Source organism: Protopterus annectens, chromosome 10.part0, assembly GCF_019279795.1.
Source record: "Protopterus annectens isolate FY-2018-M chromosome 10.part0, PAN1.0, whole genome shotgun sequence".
In the NCBI taxonomy this organism is placed as follows: Eukaryota; Metazoa; Chordata; order Ceratodontiformes; family Protopteridae; genus Protopterus; species Protopterus annectens.
Window position 1 is genome coordinate 1180681878 of NC_056744.1, and position 19375 is coordinate 1180701252.

Sequence of the window (19375 nt, forward strand, 5' to 3'; positions counted from 1 at the left end):
CATAAACATGAATACCACAGTCCTCATACCTGTCCCTGAAACTGTCTACCATCCTGCAGTTACCCCCAACCCTCTAATAGGTGAAGTGCCATTATGGCATGTATCTAGTATGCCTCCTGCCCCCTGATAACCAGAATGCTGTAAGTGCAGTAATTTCACTGTCCCGGTGTCTAGTGGTTTCCCTCACCCCCTGATTCCAGTAGTACTAACAGTACTGTTAAAGCACTTAAGTACATGGTATCCTTGGTGTCTAGTGTTCCCCTGCAATGATCCATGTACCTTGGTCGTGGCTGATAGTTGAACATGGCCTTTTGGCCATGTTCAATAGCACAACATGGTGGGGATGGCCATGCTGAACTACATAGCTGAGCATTTTCTTGATGCCTTTCTGGAGGTGGTTTGGGGGGGGGGTGTACCTCTCAACTATAAAGATTTTCTCAGAATGTCCAGATTTTTGCCTCACATTTTTGGTCCATTTTTCATAAAATTGTATTTTTCTGGCAAACTAGTGGGAAATCATTTATGATTGAAGTTAGAAAATACTGGCAGATGTGAGTTTTAGGCTACATACCCTTCATAAAATTCATACTAACATAAAACCTGTTAATCCTGCAACTTTCTAAGTTTGTAAGAGCAATATTTAAAAATTGCCCCTATTCTTGGGCCTTTGTTGCACTTTTATTTATGTCTTTGTCCAGATTTCTTGTTCTAAGATGTTGAGAGGCATTGGGGGAGCACATGGCTAATTAGCATATACCTCTCCCCTGGACTGCTTCAGTTGCATTCAGCATGGCCATGGAGCCAGCCCTACACTGTTCTGCATGTCTTTATGTTAGAGTACCATGCAGCATCAAGTAAGGGAGGTTGTTGAATCAGAAAATGGTACCTTGACATATAAGGTGCACTGTCGCAGCAGTTTCTTGAATCCCAGTCAACATTTAGCAGACAGTCCGACAGAAGTATCATTCATAAAAAATGAAGCAGGATAATGATATGCTTCATACAGCTGGGCCAACCCACTAATTGAAGAAGTAAAAGATTGGTACAACTAGCATGTATTTATCAGGAAAATCCCATCTTCAAGCTTCCAAAGAGCAGCTTTATTTTACATTCCCTATCTATCCCAAAATGAGAGCCACCTGAATGAGAAAATGCTGAGACTGTCACATTATTAAATGCTCCCCTTACTCCATGGCTCAGTGATGTTGGAGTTAGTAAGTATAAGAGGGGTGTCAGTGACACAACCCCCACCATCTTATGGGTGCAGTGTCAAAACTTCCTAGCAAAAATACTTCAAACAGAATTACAACAAAATTTAGTATTTGCTGTTTTAAATGTTGACTTCTTTTTTTTCATTAGCGCTGGTTTGAAAAAGGCATGGTCATTCAAACCACGTGGAACACAAGTATTCAGCCTGATCTGTCGCATATATTCCTGTGTTGTCTTCATGTCTTAGACTTGGACTTCTGTCATGCACTCATTCCAAAGACATAGCACATTAATATTGATAATAGCATGCAGTGCATTGTGACTAAAATTCAGTGAGAGAAGGCAACAGCCTAACTCTGTGTGTGTGTGTGTGTGTGTGTGTGTGTGTGTGTGTGTGTGTGTGTGTGTGTGTGTGTGTGTGTGTGTGTGTGTGTGTGTGTGTGTGTGTGTGTGTGTGTGTGTGTGTGTGTGTGTGTGTGTGTGTGTGTGTGTGTGTGTGTGTGTGTGTGTGTGTGTGTGTGTGTGTGTGTGTGTGTGTGTGTGTGTGTGTGTGTGTGTGCGTGTGTGTGTGTGTGTGTGTGTGTGTGTGTGTGTGTGTGTGTGTGTGTGTGTGTGTGTGTGTGTGTGTGTGTGCATGCATGTTTGTGCGTGTGTGTGTGTGTGTGTGTGTGTGTGTGTGTGTGTGTGTGTGTGTGTGTGTGTGTGTGTGCTACCTACACACTTTCATGAAGTGAGCAATTTGATGTTTGCTTCTTTAAATAGCATAAAAAGGTAACCGTTCTAGGCTAGTCAGTATGGATATCATCTTTTCTCCCCAACACTGTAATATATGATTGTTGGGAATGGATTAAAGTGCTTATTTGCTAGCACTGAAATTCCATAATATTGCTACTAGGCAGCCAGATGTGCCCCCTTCCCCTACAGATACAATACAAACAAGGACCCTTTGCCTTGGATGTGATAGTGTCTGTGGCTGATGAGAGATAAAGATGCATACACACACGCACACACACACACACACACACACACACACACACACACACACACACACACACACACACACACACACACACACACACATGCATATATGTTGACTGCCTGTCTCGCTTGTGATTTCTGGATGTTGTGCTGGATCTTTGAGGAAACCATAGGGAGAGGTGCTGTGTCATTACTGGGTGATATCCATTGTCACAATACATTGTGCTGGGTGCAATGTCACAAATGTACAGCAACATGTCTGGCATTTTCATTATATTGTAGAATGCATATGGTACTATATAAGACAATGGAGTGTCAGGGTCCCATGAATCTGCACCTAGAATGCCACCATGCATGATGGTGAGTCATGACAGATTTCTACTCTGTGTTATAACTACAAAGCAGCATTTATTTACACATTATTGTTCACGAGGGCATACTGCTGTTGGACTTGTGATTGGTGGCAGTGGTGCTGCATCATTTTCACAAGTGCCAGTTGTGCATCATGTCGTTTGTTTCCACAGTAGAGCACATAGAAACATCAGTTGCACAATGGTTATATCTGAGTTCGCATACATTTTTGTAATGTTGTAATGTTGCTCACACTGTGTTGCCATCACATTTTCAATGATATTGTGTTACTTCGTTATTTTTTTTTTTGGTGTCAGTAGTCCTCATTGTTACACCATACATGCATAGCAGTAAAGGTATCTCATAGTGCACATTTCTGGGCCTTGTTAATCCCAACTGATGGTGGCCACTGTTATGTGCAGTTCTAATCCATATATGGCCTTTTGCTGCCACACAGATGCATACGTAGACACACTTGGAATTTCAGTGACGTTTATGAATTGTGTAGGCTGGTATGCTGCCCAAAACAAATGGTTAGTATGACATTATCCTGACACAGCTCCACTCCCAAACTAAACTATAAAGTGATTATTTAAAAAACATAAAAGTCTTTCATGTTTTCAAGCAAAACTAAATGCTCAATGTATAACACTATATTTCCCATATAATATAAAAAATATACAGTTGCGACACCTTTTAAACTTTTAATTTTATAATGCTTTCATTCCTCTGTATTGAGGGAATTTCATCAGAAATTTATATAACATAAAACAAATTTCATTCATAACATTGGGGCATTACAATAAGTCAGTTAAAATGCACAGTAAAATTACTTGCTGTATTAGATTCAAGCCACCATTTGATGCTGTTGATGATGGCCATAGAAGTGATCTGAGATGTGCAGTTTACCTTTGGGAACTGAGGGATCCTGGTATTTGACACGTCACAGGTTCAGGACTCAGACACCTACCAGCTGAGCACAGACTGCCTGCTGCATTGTGGATGGAGTAGTAAGCACACGGCCTGTCATAAGTGAGTTCTTTTCCTAGGGGCTTGCCAATGTGTGGGCATAGGCATATAGTGGTCATCACATAGAATAGCTAATCACAAATGAGAGAGAAAGAGACAAAGAGGATACAGTGCTCAGGAAAAATGGTAATAGTCCATTTCCACCATGAAGGTCACATGGCTAAGTTTTTATACCTTGCACATTCACTATGAAAAATGTCTTGTACCTTGGAGTATGAAAAAGATTTTGTCATGCAACCCACACAGTATGCTGCACATGCACACACACACACACACACACACACACACACACACACACACACACACACACACACACACACACACACACACACTCCTTTACAATGGTGAACAATTCAGTCGTATCAGGGCTAGAAGCCAGCAGTATGATAGCAGTGACTCGACCAGTGAGCTATTAACTTAATCAGTGTTACCAAGTAAGATTTAACTTCCTTAATTGAGGCCTCTCTTCAGGTCTATGCATCTGTGTATCCTTCAGGCAGTGTGGAGTATGGGATTGTACCAGCTCTGTAGCAGAGCTCAGTGGTGGAACAGAAATGCACAAAAATTTGCCAGCTAAATTACATGAGCAAAGCTCACTTATGGAGAGAGCAATGCAGCAAGCAATGCAGGGTGTGCAATATGAAAGAACAAGGATAATATCTGCATACGAAGTCTCAACTGAATTTGCATAATACTATCTGTTGTGTTTGAGTAATGCAGTCTAGAGAATTTTATTGTATTATGTTCTAAAGTGCATCATATTGGCAAACTCAGAGTAGCTTCAAGCACTGTCCATTAGTTGCAATTGCATGTCCACAGAAAGAAAATGGGACAACGTGTTACAGGGGCAGACTTAAAGATGTGTGATAACTAGTATACTTAAAGGATGCATATTCTGCTCTTTTGACAAGTGGTATCTGGCTCGCTACAGAAAACTGAGCAGTAAACAGTGAGTGTAAGGCAAGGAATCAATACTGGTTTGGACACCAGTCCATCATGGAATATATACATGTGCTCACAAACACAATGCTACCCATCTATAGGCAATTTACATGATTGCTAATTCACCTAATAGCATGAAGAAAAATTAAAAGACCAGCAAGTACTTAAGGGAGAAAACACATTGCACAAAAGGAAATTCGAGAAAATGCATGTGTTTCAGAGATTGGTTTACTTGTGTATTAACTGGGTGGAATGTATGACCTAAAGCAACCCTTTTTAGAATAAGCTAGCTATGAAGCTACAGCATGGGCAATGCAGAGGAATCAGTGGGCAGGAGGAGGATTAAAATAAAAATATATTACTTCTTCACTAAAAGAGAGCTGCTCAGAAAAATCTGCCACTAAAAATAGTAAAACTAGAAATTGCATGAGATGCAGACCTGCATGGTGTAATAAAGGCATTGTTCTAAACTAGTGAGATATGGCAGTAGTGTTAATGGAAACAATGCCCGGCCCACAAATGCTGAATAGTTTAGGACACACAGGGTCAGGAGTTTGGTCAAGGCATACTTTTCGACTGACAAGCTTATATCTTTATTTGTAACAAAATTGCAATGTAAAATGACAGTCATTTGTCTTTTTATATTATAGGGCTGGATTTGTGGTATTCTATGACTTTATACTTGGCTTAGATCCAACTGTTAGCCTTGTCCGTCTTGTTGCTGGTCTGTACAGCAATGGGCAAGAGATGGGGAAGCCAACAACACTGCCTGCAGTTTATTGTGAAATAGGAAGAACCATGCCGTACCTCACCGATTCTTATAAAGGGAATATTGCAATGCTGTCAGCCAAGCAGCCTGTCCCAAGGTATGTGCTCATGTTTGTAAATATTATTATTTTTTTATTATTATTACTACTGTTATTATTATTGCAAAGTAGTACTTCTGATATAAGTGCAAACACAAACACCATACTTTTAAACATTTTTCAAGTGCAAATATAATTTTTTATATTCAGAGATGCAGATTATTATCAGAAGTGAATGTGTTTTTCGGGACAGTATCAGATGATAAAGAAAAGGGTCCACAGATTTTACAGCATTATCCTAACACAGTTATATATGTCATTGGACAACAGGGAACATTTTTTTTAAATATAAAATATTTAAAATGGAACGCCCATTTTGTATGTTCATACCTCTTTCTTTGCGCTATGTTGTGTACAGAAATATTTACATAGAGAAGAACTGATGTCTATATGACCTTTTGATTTATTACAGATAGAGAAAGGTTGCTTTGTGGGTACTGATATAAGGCAGAGAAAAGGGAATATGACATTCTTTTTATACTCACATCAAAGCGATAGTGAAAATAGATTTAACAGACACTTTACCACTTGACATGTCAATAAATGAAGTCACAAAAAGCTACAGTAGATGACATTTAGCAAATGAAAAGCAATTATAAGCATTTTTGGACTTACAAAAATGAAATATTCAATGTTTCACATCTGCATTTGCTCAAAGAATGACTTAATATGGCAAATAAGACATTGATGAGTATGGGTTAGTAGTGCTTACTCAGTGTTAGAAATACTTAACTAAGACTGCAGTAGTATAACCCTTGGTTAGATTATTTATGGAAAGATGTTGGACCTGATTTAGAAAGGTTCCCATATGGTGTACAGGTGGTGTACACCTCACAGTAACCTTTTATGATTCAGAGACAGCCCCACAATGGTCCTGCAACCCTAAGACATGCAGCACCATGGTGGATTACCTCTGTGGCCATGCTAAATGCTAATGAGGTACTCTGGGGAGAGGAGTATGCTAATTAGCCATGCACCTTCCCTCAGACCTGCCTGCAGTAAGTCATTTATGCAGTCGAGTGATTCAGAGAATCCTTCAGTTGCATAAATTAGCATGATCACTGCTGGCCACTCATGGTAATAAACACAGCCAAAAGTCCATGGTCATCCATAGTGGTAGAAATAAGTGCTGGGCAGTTTAGTTTCAGGTAGATCCCCATTATGCTTAAATGCCAAGTAAATTCCCATTAGGCTTAAGTGCCATTAAAGCATGAAAAGGTCTCAGTGGTGTCTAGTATTTCTGTTCCTATCCACATATGCTGGGGGACTAGTGTCCTTCCTCCCCAACCTGTGTCTACTGAGTTATCCCTGGTGGCTAGTGATGTCACTGACTCAATGTTGCAGGCTTTTCTCATTTATCTAAGGGTGTGTGGAATTATAACAGCCACCCAACCCCCACACACATTCATACATTCATCTCCTTCCCACGAGCACCCATATCCTAACTCCCTATACTTAACTCCCTATTACAATCTCCCAGGTGGACCCATACTCACACATACTTTCATACATGCCATCTACAGTCAAAACAAAAAACATTTTCAGTTAATTTTGTTTTTATATGATACTCCCTGACCTGTGGGCAGTAGATGTTGGAAACTACTCATACTAAATAAAAAAAAATGAATAAATAGGATGGATAGCAAGACTTTGAAATATACTTTGTGTAAGTTTGTGAATGAACAGAAAAATTAGTTGAGATACGTATTGCAACTTGTGTTGTATGCTTACCAGTAGCTGCCTCTTTCTACAACAGGAATATATCAATTCTGTCTGCTGTTTTGCAAAAATCTGAGCAAAATCCTGAAGTGTATTAAGGAGAGATGTGATAAAGCACAAATAAATGATGAAAGTGGTCACCTAAATTATGCAGAAAAATGAAAGAAGAAATCGCCACCAAAAAGTACAAGCCACTTAGTAAGTTATAGAAAAACAGGCTACACAGTCATTAAAAAATGGAAAGATAAGAACAACTAACCTCTTCTAGAAAGGGTATTACAGTAATATTTATCTTTGATTGTAGGGCATATCCTTGATTCTACCTTTTCAGTGAGTGGAACGTGTTTGAAGCAGGAAACCTTCCGTTTATTTAGACTCGCTGCTGCAGCACTCAGAATGTTGTAGCAGGATGGTTGTTCATATATGTGTGGCACCGATTTGATGGCACATTGAGTGCTGTGTTGCTCTCAGAGAAGAAGGAGAAGGTGACGTGCATTGTCTTCAGCCTTTTTCCTTTACTCTTAGTTAGTGTGACCTCAGAGTCGATATATTTAGAGATAATGGGTGTGAAGGCTCACCCCGCAAAAAGAGTTTTATGTATTTTCTGATCCTTTGTGTGTTGCTAATTTAAATTTATGACGTTTTCAGTTTTAGATGTTGTGGGAGTGATTTTCTGCTTGACTGTGTTGTGGAATGAGATCTTTCACAGTAAATTCACTTGAACACATTAGAATGAAGACTGAATTACTGGAATCGTAGCTGTGGAAACCCCATCTCCACTGTTTCCCATAAAGGTTTGTTCCCTCACAAGACAGTGAAACAGTCTTTTCTGTCTGAGTTCAGTGCAAAGGGTTAGGTACATTTCTATAAATAATTCAGCATATTAAAATACATTTGATTTCTTTATCTTCTTTTCATTCTGTATTTGTGGTCTATGCCACCTCTGCAAGCCTGAACATTTTAGCAGTGATGAATATCAGACCGAATGTTGCCTGCAGTTACAGCTTTTAGCTACAAGGAGGTTGCTGCTATATAAATGCAAGTAGCAACCAGTGAGACCTTCATCATTTGGAGTCTAGTCCACTATTATTGCATTTTACCAGTGGAAAGGTACCGTTCTTGCACACCCTGAACACTTTTGCAAGAAACCATCCAAAAATTAACTGACAAAATAACTCATCCAGTAAACAAACAGCATGCTGTGTTGTTTTATAAACTTTTTGTTTAAGATGTGATTAATCTGCATCTCCTCAGGATGTGCAGACAGTGTAACAGCTAGTTAACTTCAGAAGTAACTGTATTGTATGGAGATACTGCCATAACAGTCAAGACTCAATATATTCTGCTTAAACTGCCAGATGCTTCTCGGGCTTTCTCTCATTACAGTGACATCCTGAGTTGTTCTTCAACTCAAGACATTATTCAAACATTCACACAGCATCACTACATGAAGACAAAAATAAAGAAAAATCATACGAAAGAATGGTGAAAGAGGGGGTCTAAGTAAAGAGACCAAAAAATATTAAATATCTGCTGTCGGGGCAAGTTCCTCACACAACTGTTACATTACAGCTGACATTTTACTTGGTTTGAACCTTCACATAAGTGTAAAATACGAAACTATGAATTACTGTGGAGTAGAAAACAGCTGAAGACCATAGCAATCACAAAACACCCTCTTACACTGAGCTGCATGCCCAATAAATAGCATTTGTCAAAGCTATGAAGTGAATAGGTGAGTACAGCTTTGCAGGTATCACCTACAGGAACTCTTCAGAAGAAGGATGACGTAGCAAGTTACGCTCTTATCCACTAAAGAGCAGGGGTGTCATAACAAAAAGCAGTCTAACTAACCATTTCAAGTAATTTGTTTCCACCTGTCTCACCTGGCCTACCTGAAACAAAGGTAACAAAGAAAACAAAGTGATTAGTTTTCTGGAAATCTTTTGTCATTTCAATAAAAGTCAGAGTTGATTCTAGGGACCCCTAGAAACCCTTTACTTCTTTTTTGAGGATGAAGTGAAAAGGCAGTAATTGGTTAAGCACAAAGGCAGGCATGAGCTTAGGCACAACAGACGGATTAATAATCAACTACCTCTGTGAAAAGTAGTAACAGGATCTTTGTACACCAAAAGTTGGAAATCAGAACCTCTTCTTGCATAAGGGATTGCAGTCAATAAATATGTTATTCCAAGGGAAAAAAAAAACAGAAGCAGCATGACCTGGGTCAAAAGAAATACTGGATGAAAAGGAAATAATCTTGAAAGGGAGGTTGGCATAATAGTTAAGGTGTTCACCTTACAGACACAAGGTGCAAGATTTGATTCTCACATGGGGTAATTAACTAGGCTTAAAATGGGCCATAAGGGCAGTTAACCTAGTACTAATCTATGAACTCTCTGTATTGGTCAGAAAATTTTTTTACTTGGTTCACCTCATAAGTAAAGGAATTGAATCCAGAAAAAAGAAGATTATTACCTCTCTGTACTCCTCCCTCATTAGGCCAATAATTGAGTACAACCTCCCATTTGGTATGTACCTCTCCAAACACCTGTACCAACTGGAAAGGCCACAGAAATACCTCACAAAGAGAATCCATGGCCTCCAGCACCTGTCCTATATGAACAGGCTCAAATCATTATCACTTTATTCTATCATACAGATTGCTCAGAGGTGAGCTGTGTTTCACCTACAAGGTAATCTCAGAACCTGCTCTACTAGAGATGCACTGTATTTGTAAGTCTAACTCCTCGCATAGTACCCAATCGAAAGGCTTGAATCTAATATGTGACATTAACAAAACCTGCTGGAGAGACAGGTTTGTCTCCCAGAGGCTGCCCTGTCTCTGGAATAGACTCCCCATGCAAAGTACGTCACTGACCCTCTTCAAGCGCAACATTGATGAGTGGATGGGTAACCACAATTCCACCTGTGTCCCTCATTGACAGGGGCAACAGGTGCTGATTGGGGTTTCTTTTTTGGGGATAAACTCTTGGCTAGGCTTGTAAGGGCCCCAGAACCATGAGCCTAGTAATATCCTATAATTCTATGATCCTATGAATCAAACTCCTTTTAGAAATGAAACCTTACAAGGGGATAAAAAAATTTGTTTTCCCTTCAAGAACAGCTTAAAAAGTAAAAATCAAAGCTAGCACTGGATCTCAGAGGAGGCAAAATGAGAGTTCAGAACAACATGCCTAACAGATAAAATAAACCAAAATTAGCAAGATAAGTGAGGTAATCCTAAGCCATAGGAAGGGCAAAACATTCTTTTTGTCTACAATTTACACTGGAACTGAAACATTTACTATTTATGCAGATAATATTCCATGGTGCTTGGTTGTACTACTTTTTTGTGGAACTTGAACCACATTAATAGAAAAGTGAACAAAAGCTGGTATCTGAACATTAGCCTTCAAGCTGTGAGGTGTAGATTGCTCTGTGAAGGGTACAACATCTGACCCTGCTTTACAAAAATCAGTTCCATGGGTTTATAGCATCATAGAAGAGTACTAGGCTAACAGCTTAAGTACCCTTACAAACCTAGCTAATATAACCAACTTTTACCCAATATGTGGTCCTAAGGGCAAGAGGATAGCATGGATTTGTGCCTATGCCTTGAACATCTTATAGACTTGCCCCTGTCCACCATCATAGAAGCATTACATATTGAGAAACATCCCCAGAAGGAGGAGATACTATGATTTTCTGGGACAGCAGAGCACTCCTGGAAAAAAAAACAAAACAGAAAACTTGAAATTGCTTTTGGTCAGCTTTCCCAGAATTGTCTAGGGGATTCAATTAGATTTAGACAGCACAGTAGTGCAGTGGTAATGTTGTTACCTCACAGCAAGAGGTTCTCTGGTTTGATTCTTGGCTGGAGTGCCTTCTGTGCAGAGTCTGTATGTCCTCCCTTTATTCATGTGGGTTTCTTCCCACGTTACAAAGACATGTATCTGGAGTGTTTCACCCTGGGCCTCTGCTGAAAACTGGCTTCATTCCAAGTCGGACTTTCCGGGTTAACAAATGTTAAATAGATTAGAATGAAAAAGCCTTCTTCTTTTTTTTTAATGAGATAACACAATAGCTCCATGATCCATGTCCAGCCATTAAGAACTGAAAAACTACAGCACTGGCTGAAAAGAGAAATACTTTCATTGTTAATGCTATCCATCTTGTAATATCTGAGAAAATCTCTGAATGTAGCTGTCAGTCATGATGTAGATGAAGATTTTGTCGTATGGCGTCTGCAAAGGTTTACCATAGCTTTTGTCAAACTCTTTTTGCTTGATCTTACATTACACAGCCTGTATTTGATAAAATTGCTGTCTCCTCAGTAGCTGTTTGCTTACTATCTATTGAAGCAGTCTGTAAATATTTGAAACATGCACTTTAGTCTTCTTAAAGGCTGGTGAGTAGAAGAAAATGAGAAATCATAATTTACATCATTTCATAATCACTCTTTATCTGACTTGCAGCAACTCTGGAGTGAGAATGTATAAGTAAGGTAGAAAGAGGCAGCACCTCATCATGTGGAATGCAGCCTTGCCCCTACAAAAATGATCTGTTTAGAGTTTGCACATTTTCCTAAATTTATAATCTCATTAAGTACATATTTGTATATTTTTTATGTCCTTGAGGTAATGGGATTCAGACTGAAATATATAAATTCTTGTATTTACAGATCATACATAGGTTCATAGGTTGGTACTAGGCTATCGGCCCTAGGGCCTATACAAGCCTGCCATAACAATTCCCTGGATATTTCTTCCCACAGTATTTACTTCCCTGGACCCCTGTCTAGCAGGGCGACTGATGTGATCCCCGGGGTGAATTTCCTATCTCCCATCCAATCATCAAGGTTCCTTTTGAAGAGGGCCAAAGAGACACTCTGCTTGACATGTATGGGCAGTCTATTCCAGAGTCTGGGGAGTCTCTGTGTCAGGAACCTATCCCTCCAGCATGTTTTGCTCATTGTGATGAGAAGGTTTAGATCCCTGGAGCGTGTGGCTCTGAGGGATTGGGATTTCTTTAAGTGTAGCATGTCCAACAGCTCTGGGTTTGACATGGCCTTGTATGTTAAGCAGAGATCGCCTCTGAGTAGACGATATGTGACAGAGTATAGGTGGAGTTGTTTTAGATGGTTAGTATAGGGCATCTGCTTTAGGCCTGTGATTCTTTTAGTGAGGTATTTCTGCGGCCTTTCCAGTTGTTGCAGATGTCTTGAGAGGTACATACCAAATGGGGCGTTGTATCCTATAATGGGTCTAATGAGGGATGAGTACAGTGGGACAATGACCTCCTTTTTCTGGATGAAAATCCCTTAGTGATGAGGAGTGTCACATAGAAGGATTTCCTGACTGCTGTGGCAATGTGGTTATTGAAGATGAGACCACTGTCCACCTGTGTCCCTAAGTCTCTTATCACACTTTTGGTGTTTAGTGTACTGCCACCTATGTGGTAATTCACCGGTACATGTTTTTTCCCAAAGGGGATAACTATACATTTCTTGGCACTGAGCTTGAGCCCATGTCTCTGGCACCAAACATCTGTTTCTGTAAGCCCCTTTTGTAGACTATCCACATCATTTGGGGATTGAATAATGGCTCCTAGTTTGCAGTCATCTGCGAACTTTGTTAGCCAGAGTCCCTTAGTGTTGGACTGCACTTCAGAGAAGTAGATGCCAAACAAGAGCGGTCCCAGGATTGAACCCTGAGGTACTCCACTTGTCACTTGTATGAAGCTGGATTTGAAGTCGGCTACTGTTACAGTGTGGGTTCTGTCAGTAAGCCAGTTAGCAACCCATCAAGTGACATATGGATTAATGCTCAGCTTAGTAAGTTTATCTATGATTCCAGAGTGGGGGATGGTGTCGAAAGCCTTGGCGATGTCCAGATAGACTGTTTGGGCCACCTTACCCTTGTCCACAGCTCTGGAGACTGATTTGAAGAAGTCAATTAGGTTCAGAAGACAAGATCAGCCCTTCATGAACCCAAACTGCGTGGGGTCCAGTGTTTGAAGGTTGCCAATGTCTTTGTTTATAAGTTCCATGATAATACGCTCCATGGCCTTAAAGATCAGGCTCATCAGACTGATGGGGCGGTAGTTCTCGGGATCCAAGGTGGATCCCCCCTTGTGGAGTGGGATAACTGTAGCTGTGCGCCACTCAGTGGGCATGAAGCCTGAGATGAGGCTATGGTTAAACATGACACTTAGGTGAGGTGCCAGTTCATTTTGTAGTTCATGTGGTACACAGCCTGGGATGTCGTCTGGTCCCATGGATGCTGTATTCTTAGCTTTGGAAAGTGTGTTGTTTACCTGTGTGGCCATTATTACTGGAATTTGGCAATCTTTCGGTATTGAGATGAGCCCTTTAGTGGGTGAGAGGGGGGTGACGTTTGCACTGAATCGATCTGCCGGGATATTGGCAATATCCTTGGGATCAGTATATTTAATGCCATTCTTTTGTAGCTCAGAGCAGATCTGAGCATTGCCATTTAGAATCTTGACATAGCTATAGAATGCCTTGTGGTTGTCTTTGGAATCTTTGGCAATTTTATTTTCATAACTAGCTTTGGAGGATTTTATGAGGGATCTCAGCTTCTTATTGAGGCTGGTAAGAGAGATATTGCATCCTGGGATTTTCCTCTTTTCTGCAACAGTTTCTTCCTTTTGTTGTAAAGTTTGTTTATGGCAAGGGACCACCAAATTGGCTTTCTTTTTTTTGGAGGAGAGCATCTTGGTTCTGTTGGGGATGGCATGATTCATGCACGAGTGGATGTGTCCTACAGTGCCTTAGTGTAGGATTCAGCAGTCGAACTTTCAGCTCCCATCTGCATGGGTGTCATGAAGTTTGTCACTTCTGACTTGAGTAGCATGAAGTTGGCTTTGGAGAAGTTTTTACAGAGGTTTTCTTACTGGGGGGTGGGGGTGGGATGTGGATGTCAAGGGTGATTAGTTTATGGTCAGACCTGACCAATGAGGGGGTGACCATAGGTGTGGAGCATTGATTTCCCATATTGGTACATTTTGAGGTAACAGCCATTTAGCAGTGTAAACCCTGGCTGTATATGATTGTCACAGCTGAAGTGGCACCCTGGACCCATGTGCAAAAAATGGGAAAAAGGGGTTGGGGATGGATGGATACTAGACTCATCTGTGAATAACTTCTGGTTCCCTGGCAGATGGAGTACTATCAAATGAATGTTCAATACCATTTCCCACCGACATATAATCATTCTGTACCACTGATAAGAAAACTCCTCCCTCGTGTTTTTATTTATTTATTTATTTGTTTTTGTTGGCCAGGATAGTCTGAATGGGCAATACCCATTTTCAGCACAGTACTATTTATTATATGCAATATTAAACAAGTGTTACCTGTGACTGTAAAATCCACTAGCACGGAAAGTTCTAGTACACTGTCACAGCTAACACCACTGCCATTAACTTTTTAATATTTATGTGCATGGAAAACTTAGCAGGATAACCACTGCCCCTAGTGAGCCATATATCACTGTCAATGTTTTTATAAAGATGTAGACATAATGATTTTCTTGCATTGATCTGTGCATGTGTTGCCCAATGAGCTGGTTTCCTTAGAAGTATCTAAACTGGGAAATTATTATTTCCAAAGAATTTTTGTCTTAATAGGTTCATAGGTTCATAGGTTGGTACTAGGCTATCGGCCCTAGGGCCTATACAAGTCTAGCCATAACAATGTACCCTGGCTATTTCTTCCCATCCAGTATTTACTTCCCTGGACCCCTGTCTAGCAGGGCGACTGATGTGATCCCCGGGGTGAATTTCCTATCTCCCATCCAGTCATCAAGGTTCCTTTTGAAGAGGGCCAATGAGGCACTTTGTTTGATATAGATGGGCAGTCTATTCCAGAGTCTGGGGAGTCTCTTGGTCAGGAACCTATCCCTCCAGCATGTTTTGTTCATTGTGATGACAAGGTTTAGATCCATGGAGCGTGTGGCTCTGAGGGATTGGGATTTCTTTAAGTGTAGCATGTCCAACAGCTCTGGGTTTGACATGGCCTTGTATGTTAAGCAGAGATCGCCTCTGAGTAGATGATATGTGACAGAGTATAGGTGGAGTTTTTTTAGATGGTTAGTATAAGGCATCTGCTTTAGGCCTGTGATTCTTTCAGTGAGGTATTTCTGTGGCCTTTCCATTTTTTGCAGATGTCTTGAGAAGTACATACCAAATGGGGCATTGTATTCTATAATGGGTCTAATGAGGGATGAGTACAGTGGGACAATGACCTCCTTTTTTCTGGATGAAAAGCCCTTAGTGATGAGGTGTGTCACATAGAAGGATTTCCTGACTGTTGTGGTGATGTGGTTATTGAAGTTGAGACCACTGTCCACCTGTGTCCCTAAGTCTCTTATCACACTTTCGGTGTTTAGTGTACTGCCACCTATGCGGTAATTCACCGGTACATTTTTTTCCCAAAGGGGATAACTATAGATTTCTTGGCATTGAGCTTCAGCCCATGGCTCTGGCACCAAACGTCTGTTTCTGTAAGCCCCTTTTGTAGACTATCCACATTATTTGGGGATTCAATAATGGCTCCTAGTTTGCAGTCATCTGCGAACTTTGTTAGCCAGAGTCGCTTAGTGTTGGCCTGCACTTTAGAGAAGTAGATGCCAAACAAGAGTGGTCCCAGGACTGAACCCTGAGGTACTCCACTTGTCACTTATCTGGAGCTGGATTTGGAGTCGGCTACTTTTACAGTGTGGGTTCTGTCAGTAAGCCAGTTGGCAACCCATCAAGTGACATATGGATTAATGCTCAGCTTAGTAAGTTTATCTATGATTCCAGAGTGGAGGATGGTGTCGAAAGCCTTGGCGATGTCCAGATAGGCTGTTTGGACCACCTTACCCTTGTCCACAGCTCTGGAGACTGATTTGAAGAAGTCAATCAGGTTTAGGAGACAAGATCAGCCCTTCCTGAACCCAAACTGTGTGGGGTCCAGTGTTTGAAGGTTGCCAATGTCTTTGTTTATAAGTTCCATGATAATATGCTCCATGGTCTTGCAGATAAGGCTCATCAGACTGATGGAGCGGTAGTTCCCAGAATCCAAGGTGGATTCCACCTTGTGGAGTGGGATAACTGTAGCTGTGTGCCACTCAGTGGGCATGAAGCTTGAGATGAGGCTATGGTTAAACATGACACTTAGGTGAGGTGCCAGTTCATTTTATAGTTCATGTAGTACACAGCCTGGGATGTCGTCTGATTCCATGGATGCTGAATTCTTAGCTTTGGAGAGTGTGTTTTTTACCTGTGTGGCCATTATTACCAGAATTTGGCAATCTTTCGGTATTGAGATGAGCCCTTTAGTGGGTGAGAGGGGGGTGACGTTTGCACTGAATCGATTTGCCAGGATATTGGCAATATCCTTGGGATCAGTATATTTAATGCCATTCTGTTGTAGCTCAGAGCAGATCTGAGCATTGCCATTTAGAATCTTGACATAGCTATAGAATGCCTTTTGGTTGTCTTTGGAATCTTTGGCAATTTTATTTTCGTAACTAGCTTTGGAGGATTTTATGAGGGATCTCAGCTTCTTATTGAGGCTGGTAAGATAGTTTTTGCATCCTGGGGTTTTCCTCTTTTCTGCAACAGTTTCTTCCTTTTGTTGTAAAGTTTGTTTATAGCAAGGGACCACCAGATTGGCTTCCTTTTTTTGGAGGAGAGCATCTTGGTTCTATTGGGGATGGCATGATTCATGCACGAGTGGATGTGCTCCTACAGTGCCTTAGTGTAGGATTCAGCAGTCGAACTTTCATCTCCCATCTACATGGGTGTCATGAAGTTTGTCACTTCTGACTTGAGTAGCATGAAGTTGGCTTTGGAGAAGTTTTTTACAGAGGTTTCCTTACTGGGGGGTGGGGGTGGGATGTGGATATCAAGGGTGATTAGCTTATGGTCAGACCTGACCAACGAGGGGGTGACCATAGGTGTGGAGCATTGATTTCCCATGTTGGTACATTTTGAGGTAACAGCCATTTAGCAGTGTAAACCCTGGCTGTGTATGATTGTCACAGTTGAAGTGACACCCTGGACCCATGTGCAAAAATGGGAAAAAGGGTTTGGGGATGGATGGATAGTAGACTCATCTGTGAATAACTTCTGGTTCCCTGGCAGATGCAGTACTATCAAATGAATGTTCAATACCATTTCCCACCAACACATAATCATTCTGTACCACTGATAAGAAAACTCCTCCCTCGTGTTTTTATTTATTTGTTTTTGTTGGCCAGGATAGTCTGAATGGGCAATACGCATTTTCAGCACAGTACTATTTATTATATGCAATATTAAACAAGTGTTACCTGTGACTGTAAAATCCACTAGCACGGAAAGTTCTAGTACACTGTCACAGCTAACACCACTGCCATTAACTTTTTAATATTTATGTGCATGGAAAACTTAGCAGGATAACCACTGCCCCTAGTGAGCCATATATCACTGTCAATGTTTTTATAAAGATCTAGACATAATGATTTTCTTGCATTGATCTGTGCATTTGTTGCCCAATGAGCTGGTTTCCTTAGAAGTATCTAAACTGGGAAATTATTATTTCCAAAGAATTTTTGTCTTAATAGGTTCATAGGTTCATAGGTAGGTACTAGGCTATCGGCCCTAGGGCCTATATAAGCCTAGCCAAAAAGGTACCCTGGCTTTCACCATCCAAGAAAATTATTTTCCTGCGCCACTGTCGAGTAGAACCACAGAAGTGATCCCCGGTGTGAATTTCCAATTTCCCTTCCAATTATCAAGATTTTTCTTGGAGTGCTAATGAGGAGCTTTGTTTGATATAGATAGGTAGTTTGTTCCAGAGTATGGGGAGTCTCTGGGACAGGAATCTATCCCTCCAGCATGTTCTGTTTATTGGGGTGACCAGGTTTAAGTCCCTAGAGCATGTAGCTTGGAGGGATTAGGATTTCTTTAAGTGGAGCATGTCCAACAGCTCTGGGTTTGATGTACCTTTGTATGTTAAGCAGAGATCACCTCTGAGTAGGTAATATGCAACGGAGTAAAGCTGGAGTTTTTTGAGACGGTCTGCGTAGGGCATCTGTTTGAGGCCAGTAATCATCTTTGTGAGGTATTTCTGTGGCCTTTCCAGTTGTTGTAGATGTCTTGAGAGGTACATACCAAAAGGGGCATTGTACTCTATAATGGATCTAATGAGTGATGAGTAGAGGGGAACAATGACCTCTTTTTTCCTGGATGAGAAACCTTTTGTGATGAGGTGTGCCACGTAGAAGGATTTCCTGACTACTGTGGCAATGTGATTATCAAAGGAGAGACTACTATCCACATGTGTCTGAAGGTTTCTTATCACACTTTCAGTGTTAAGTAGACTACCACCTATGTGGTAGTTCATGGGTACAGAGTTTTTACCAAAGGGGATGACAATACACGTTTTGGCATTGAGCTTGAGGCCATGGCTTTGACACCAGGCATCTGTCTCAGTTAGGCTCTTTTGTAGGATGTCCACATCATTAGGAGTTTCGATTATGTCTCCTAGTTTGCAGTTATCTGTGAACTTTGTTAGCCAAAACACTTCTGCGTTAGCCTGTACTTCACAGAAGTAGATACCAAACAGGTGAGGGCCCAGGACTGAACCCTGTGGTACTCCACTTGTCACTGGTGTGAAGTCGGATTTGAAGTCAGCAACTTTCACAGTGTGGTTTCTGTCAGTGTGCCAGTTGGCAACCCATCTTGTGACATAGGGATTTATACCTAGTTTAGTGAGTTTATCTACAATTCCAGAGTGGGAGATGGTGTCAAAAGCCCTGGTGAGATCTAGATAGGCTGTGTGAACCACCTTACCCTCGTCTACAGCTTTGGTGACTGCTTCAAAGAAGTCTATCAGGTTTAGGAGACATGATCTGCCTTTTACAAACCTGAACTGGGTAGGGTTCAGAGTTTGGAGATTACCAATGTCTTTGTTTATAAGTTCCATGATGATACATTCCATGGCCTTGCAGTCCAGGCTCATCAGGCTAATGGGGTGGTAGTTCTCAGGGTCTGTGGTGGCTCACCCTTTATGGAGTGGGATAACCATCACTGTGCGCTATTCAATGGGCACAAAGTCTGAGGTGAGGCTATGATTGGTACTTAGGTGGGGTGCCAGTTCGTTCTGTAGTTTGTGTAGAACATAGCCTGGGATGTTGTCAGGTCCCATGGATGCTGTGTTCTTGGCTTTGGAGAGTGTGGTTTTTACCTGTGCAGCCGTGATTACAGGAACTTTGCATTCTTCTGGT

The 19375-nt window shown here is 41.1% G+C and overlaps 1 protein-coding gene across 1 annotated transcript in view; it reads left to right on the forward strand.

Annotated features, from left to right (window-relative positions):
- CCDC17 (coiled-coil domain containing 17) overlaps nt 1-19375 on the forward strand; it is a 785488-nt gene that overhangs the window by 509494 nt on the left and 256619 nt on the right. Inside the window, exon 12 of the mRNA XM_044086848.1 lies at nt 5160-5375. Within this exon, the coding sequence (XP_043942783.1) occupies nt 5160-5375 (216 nt within the window). The remainder of the gene's footprint in view (nt 1-5159; nt 5376-19375) is intronic.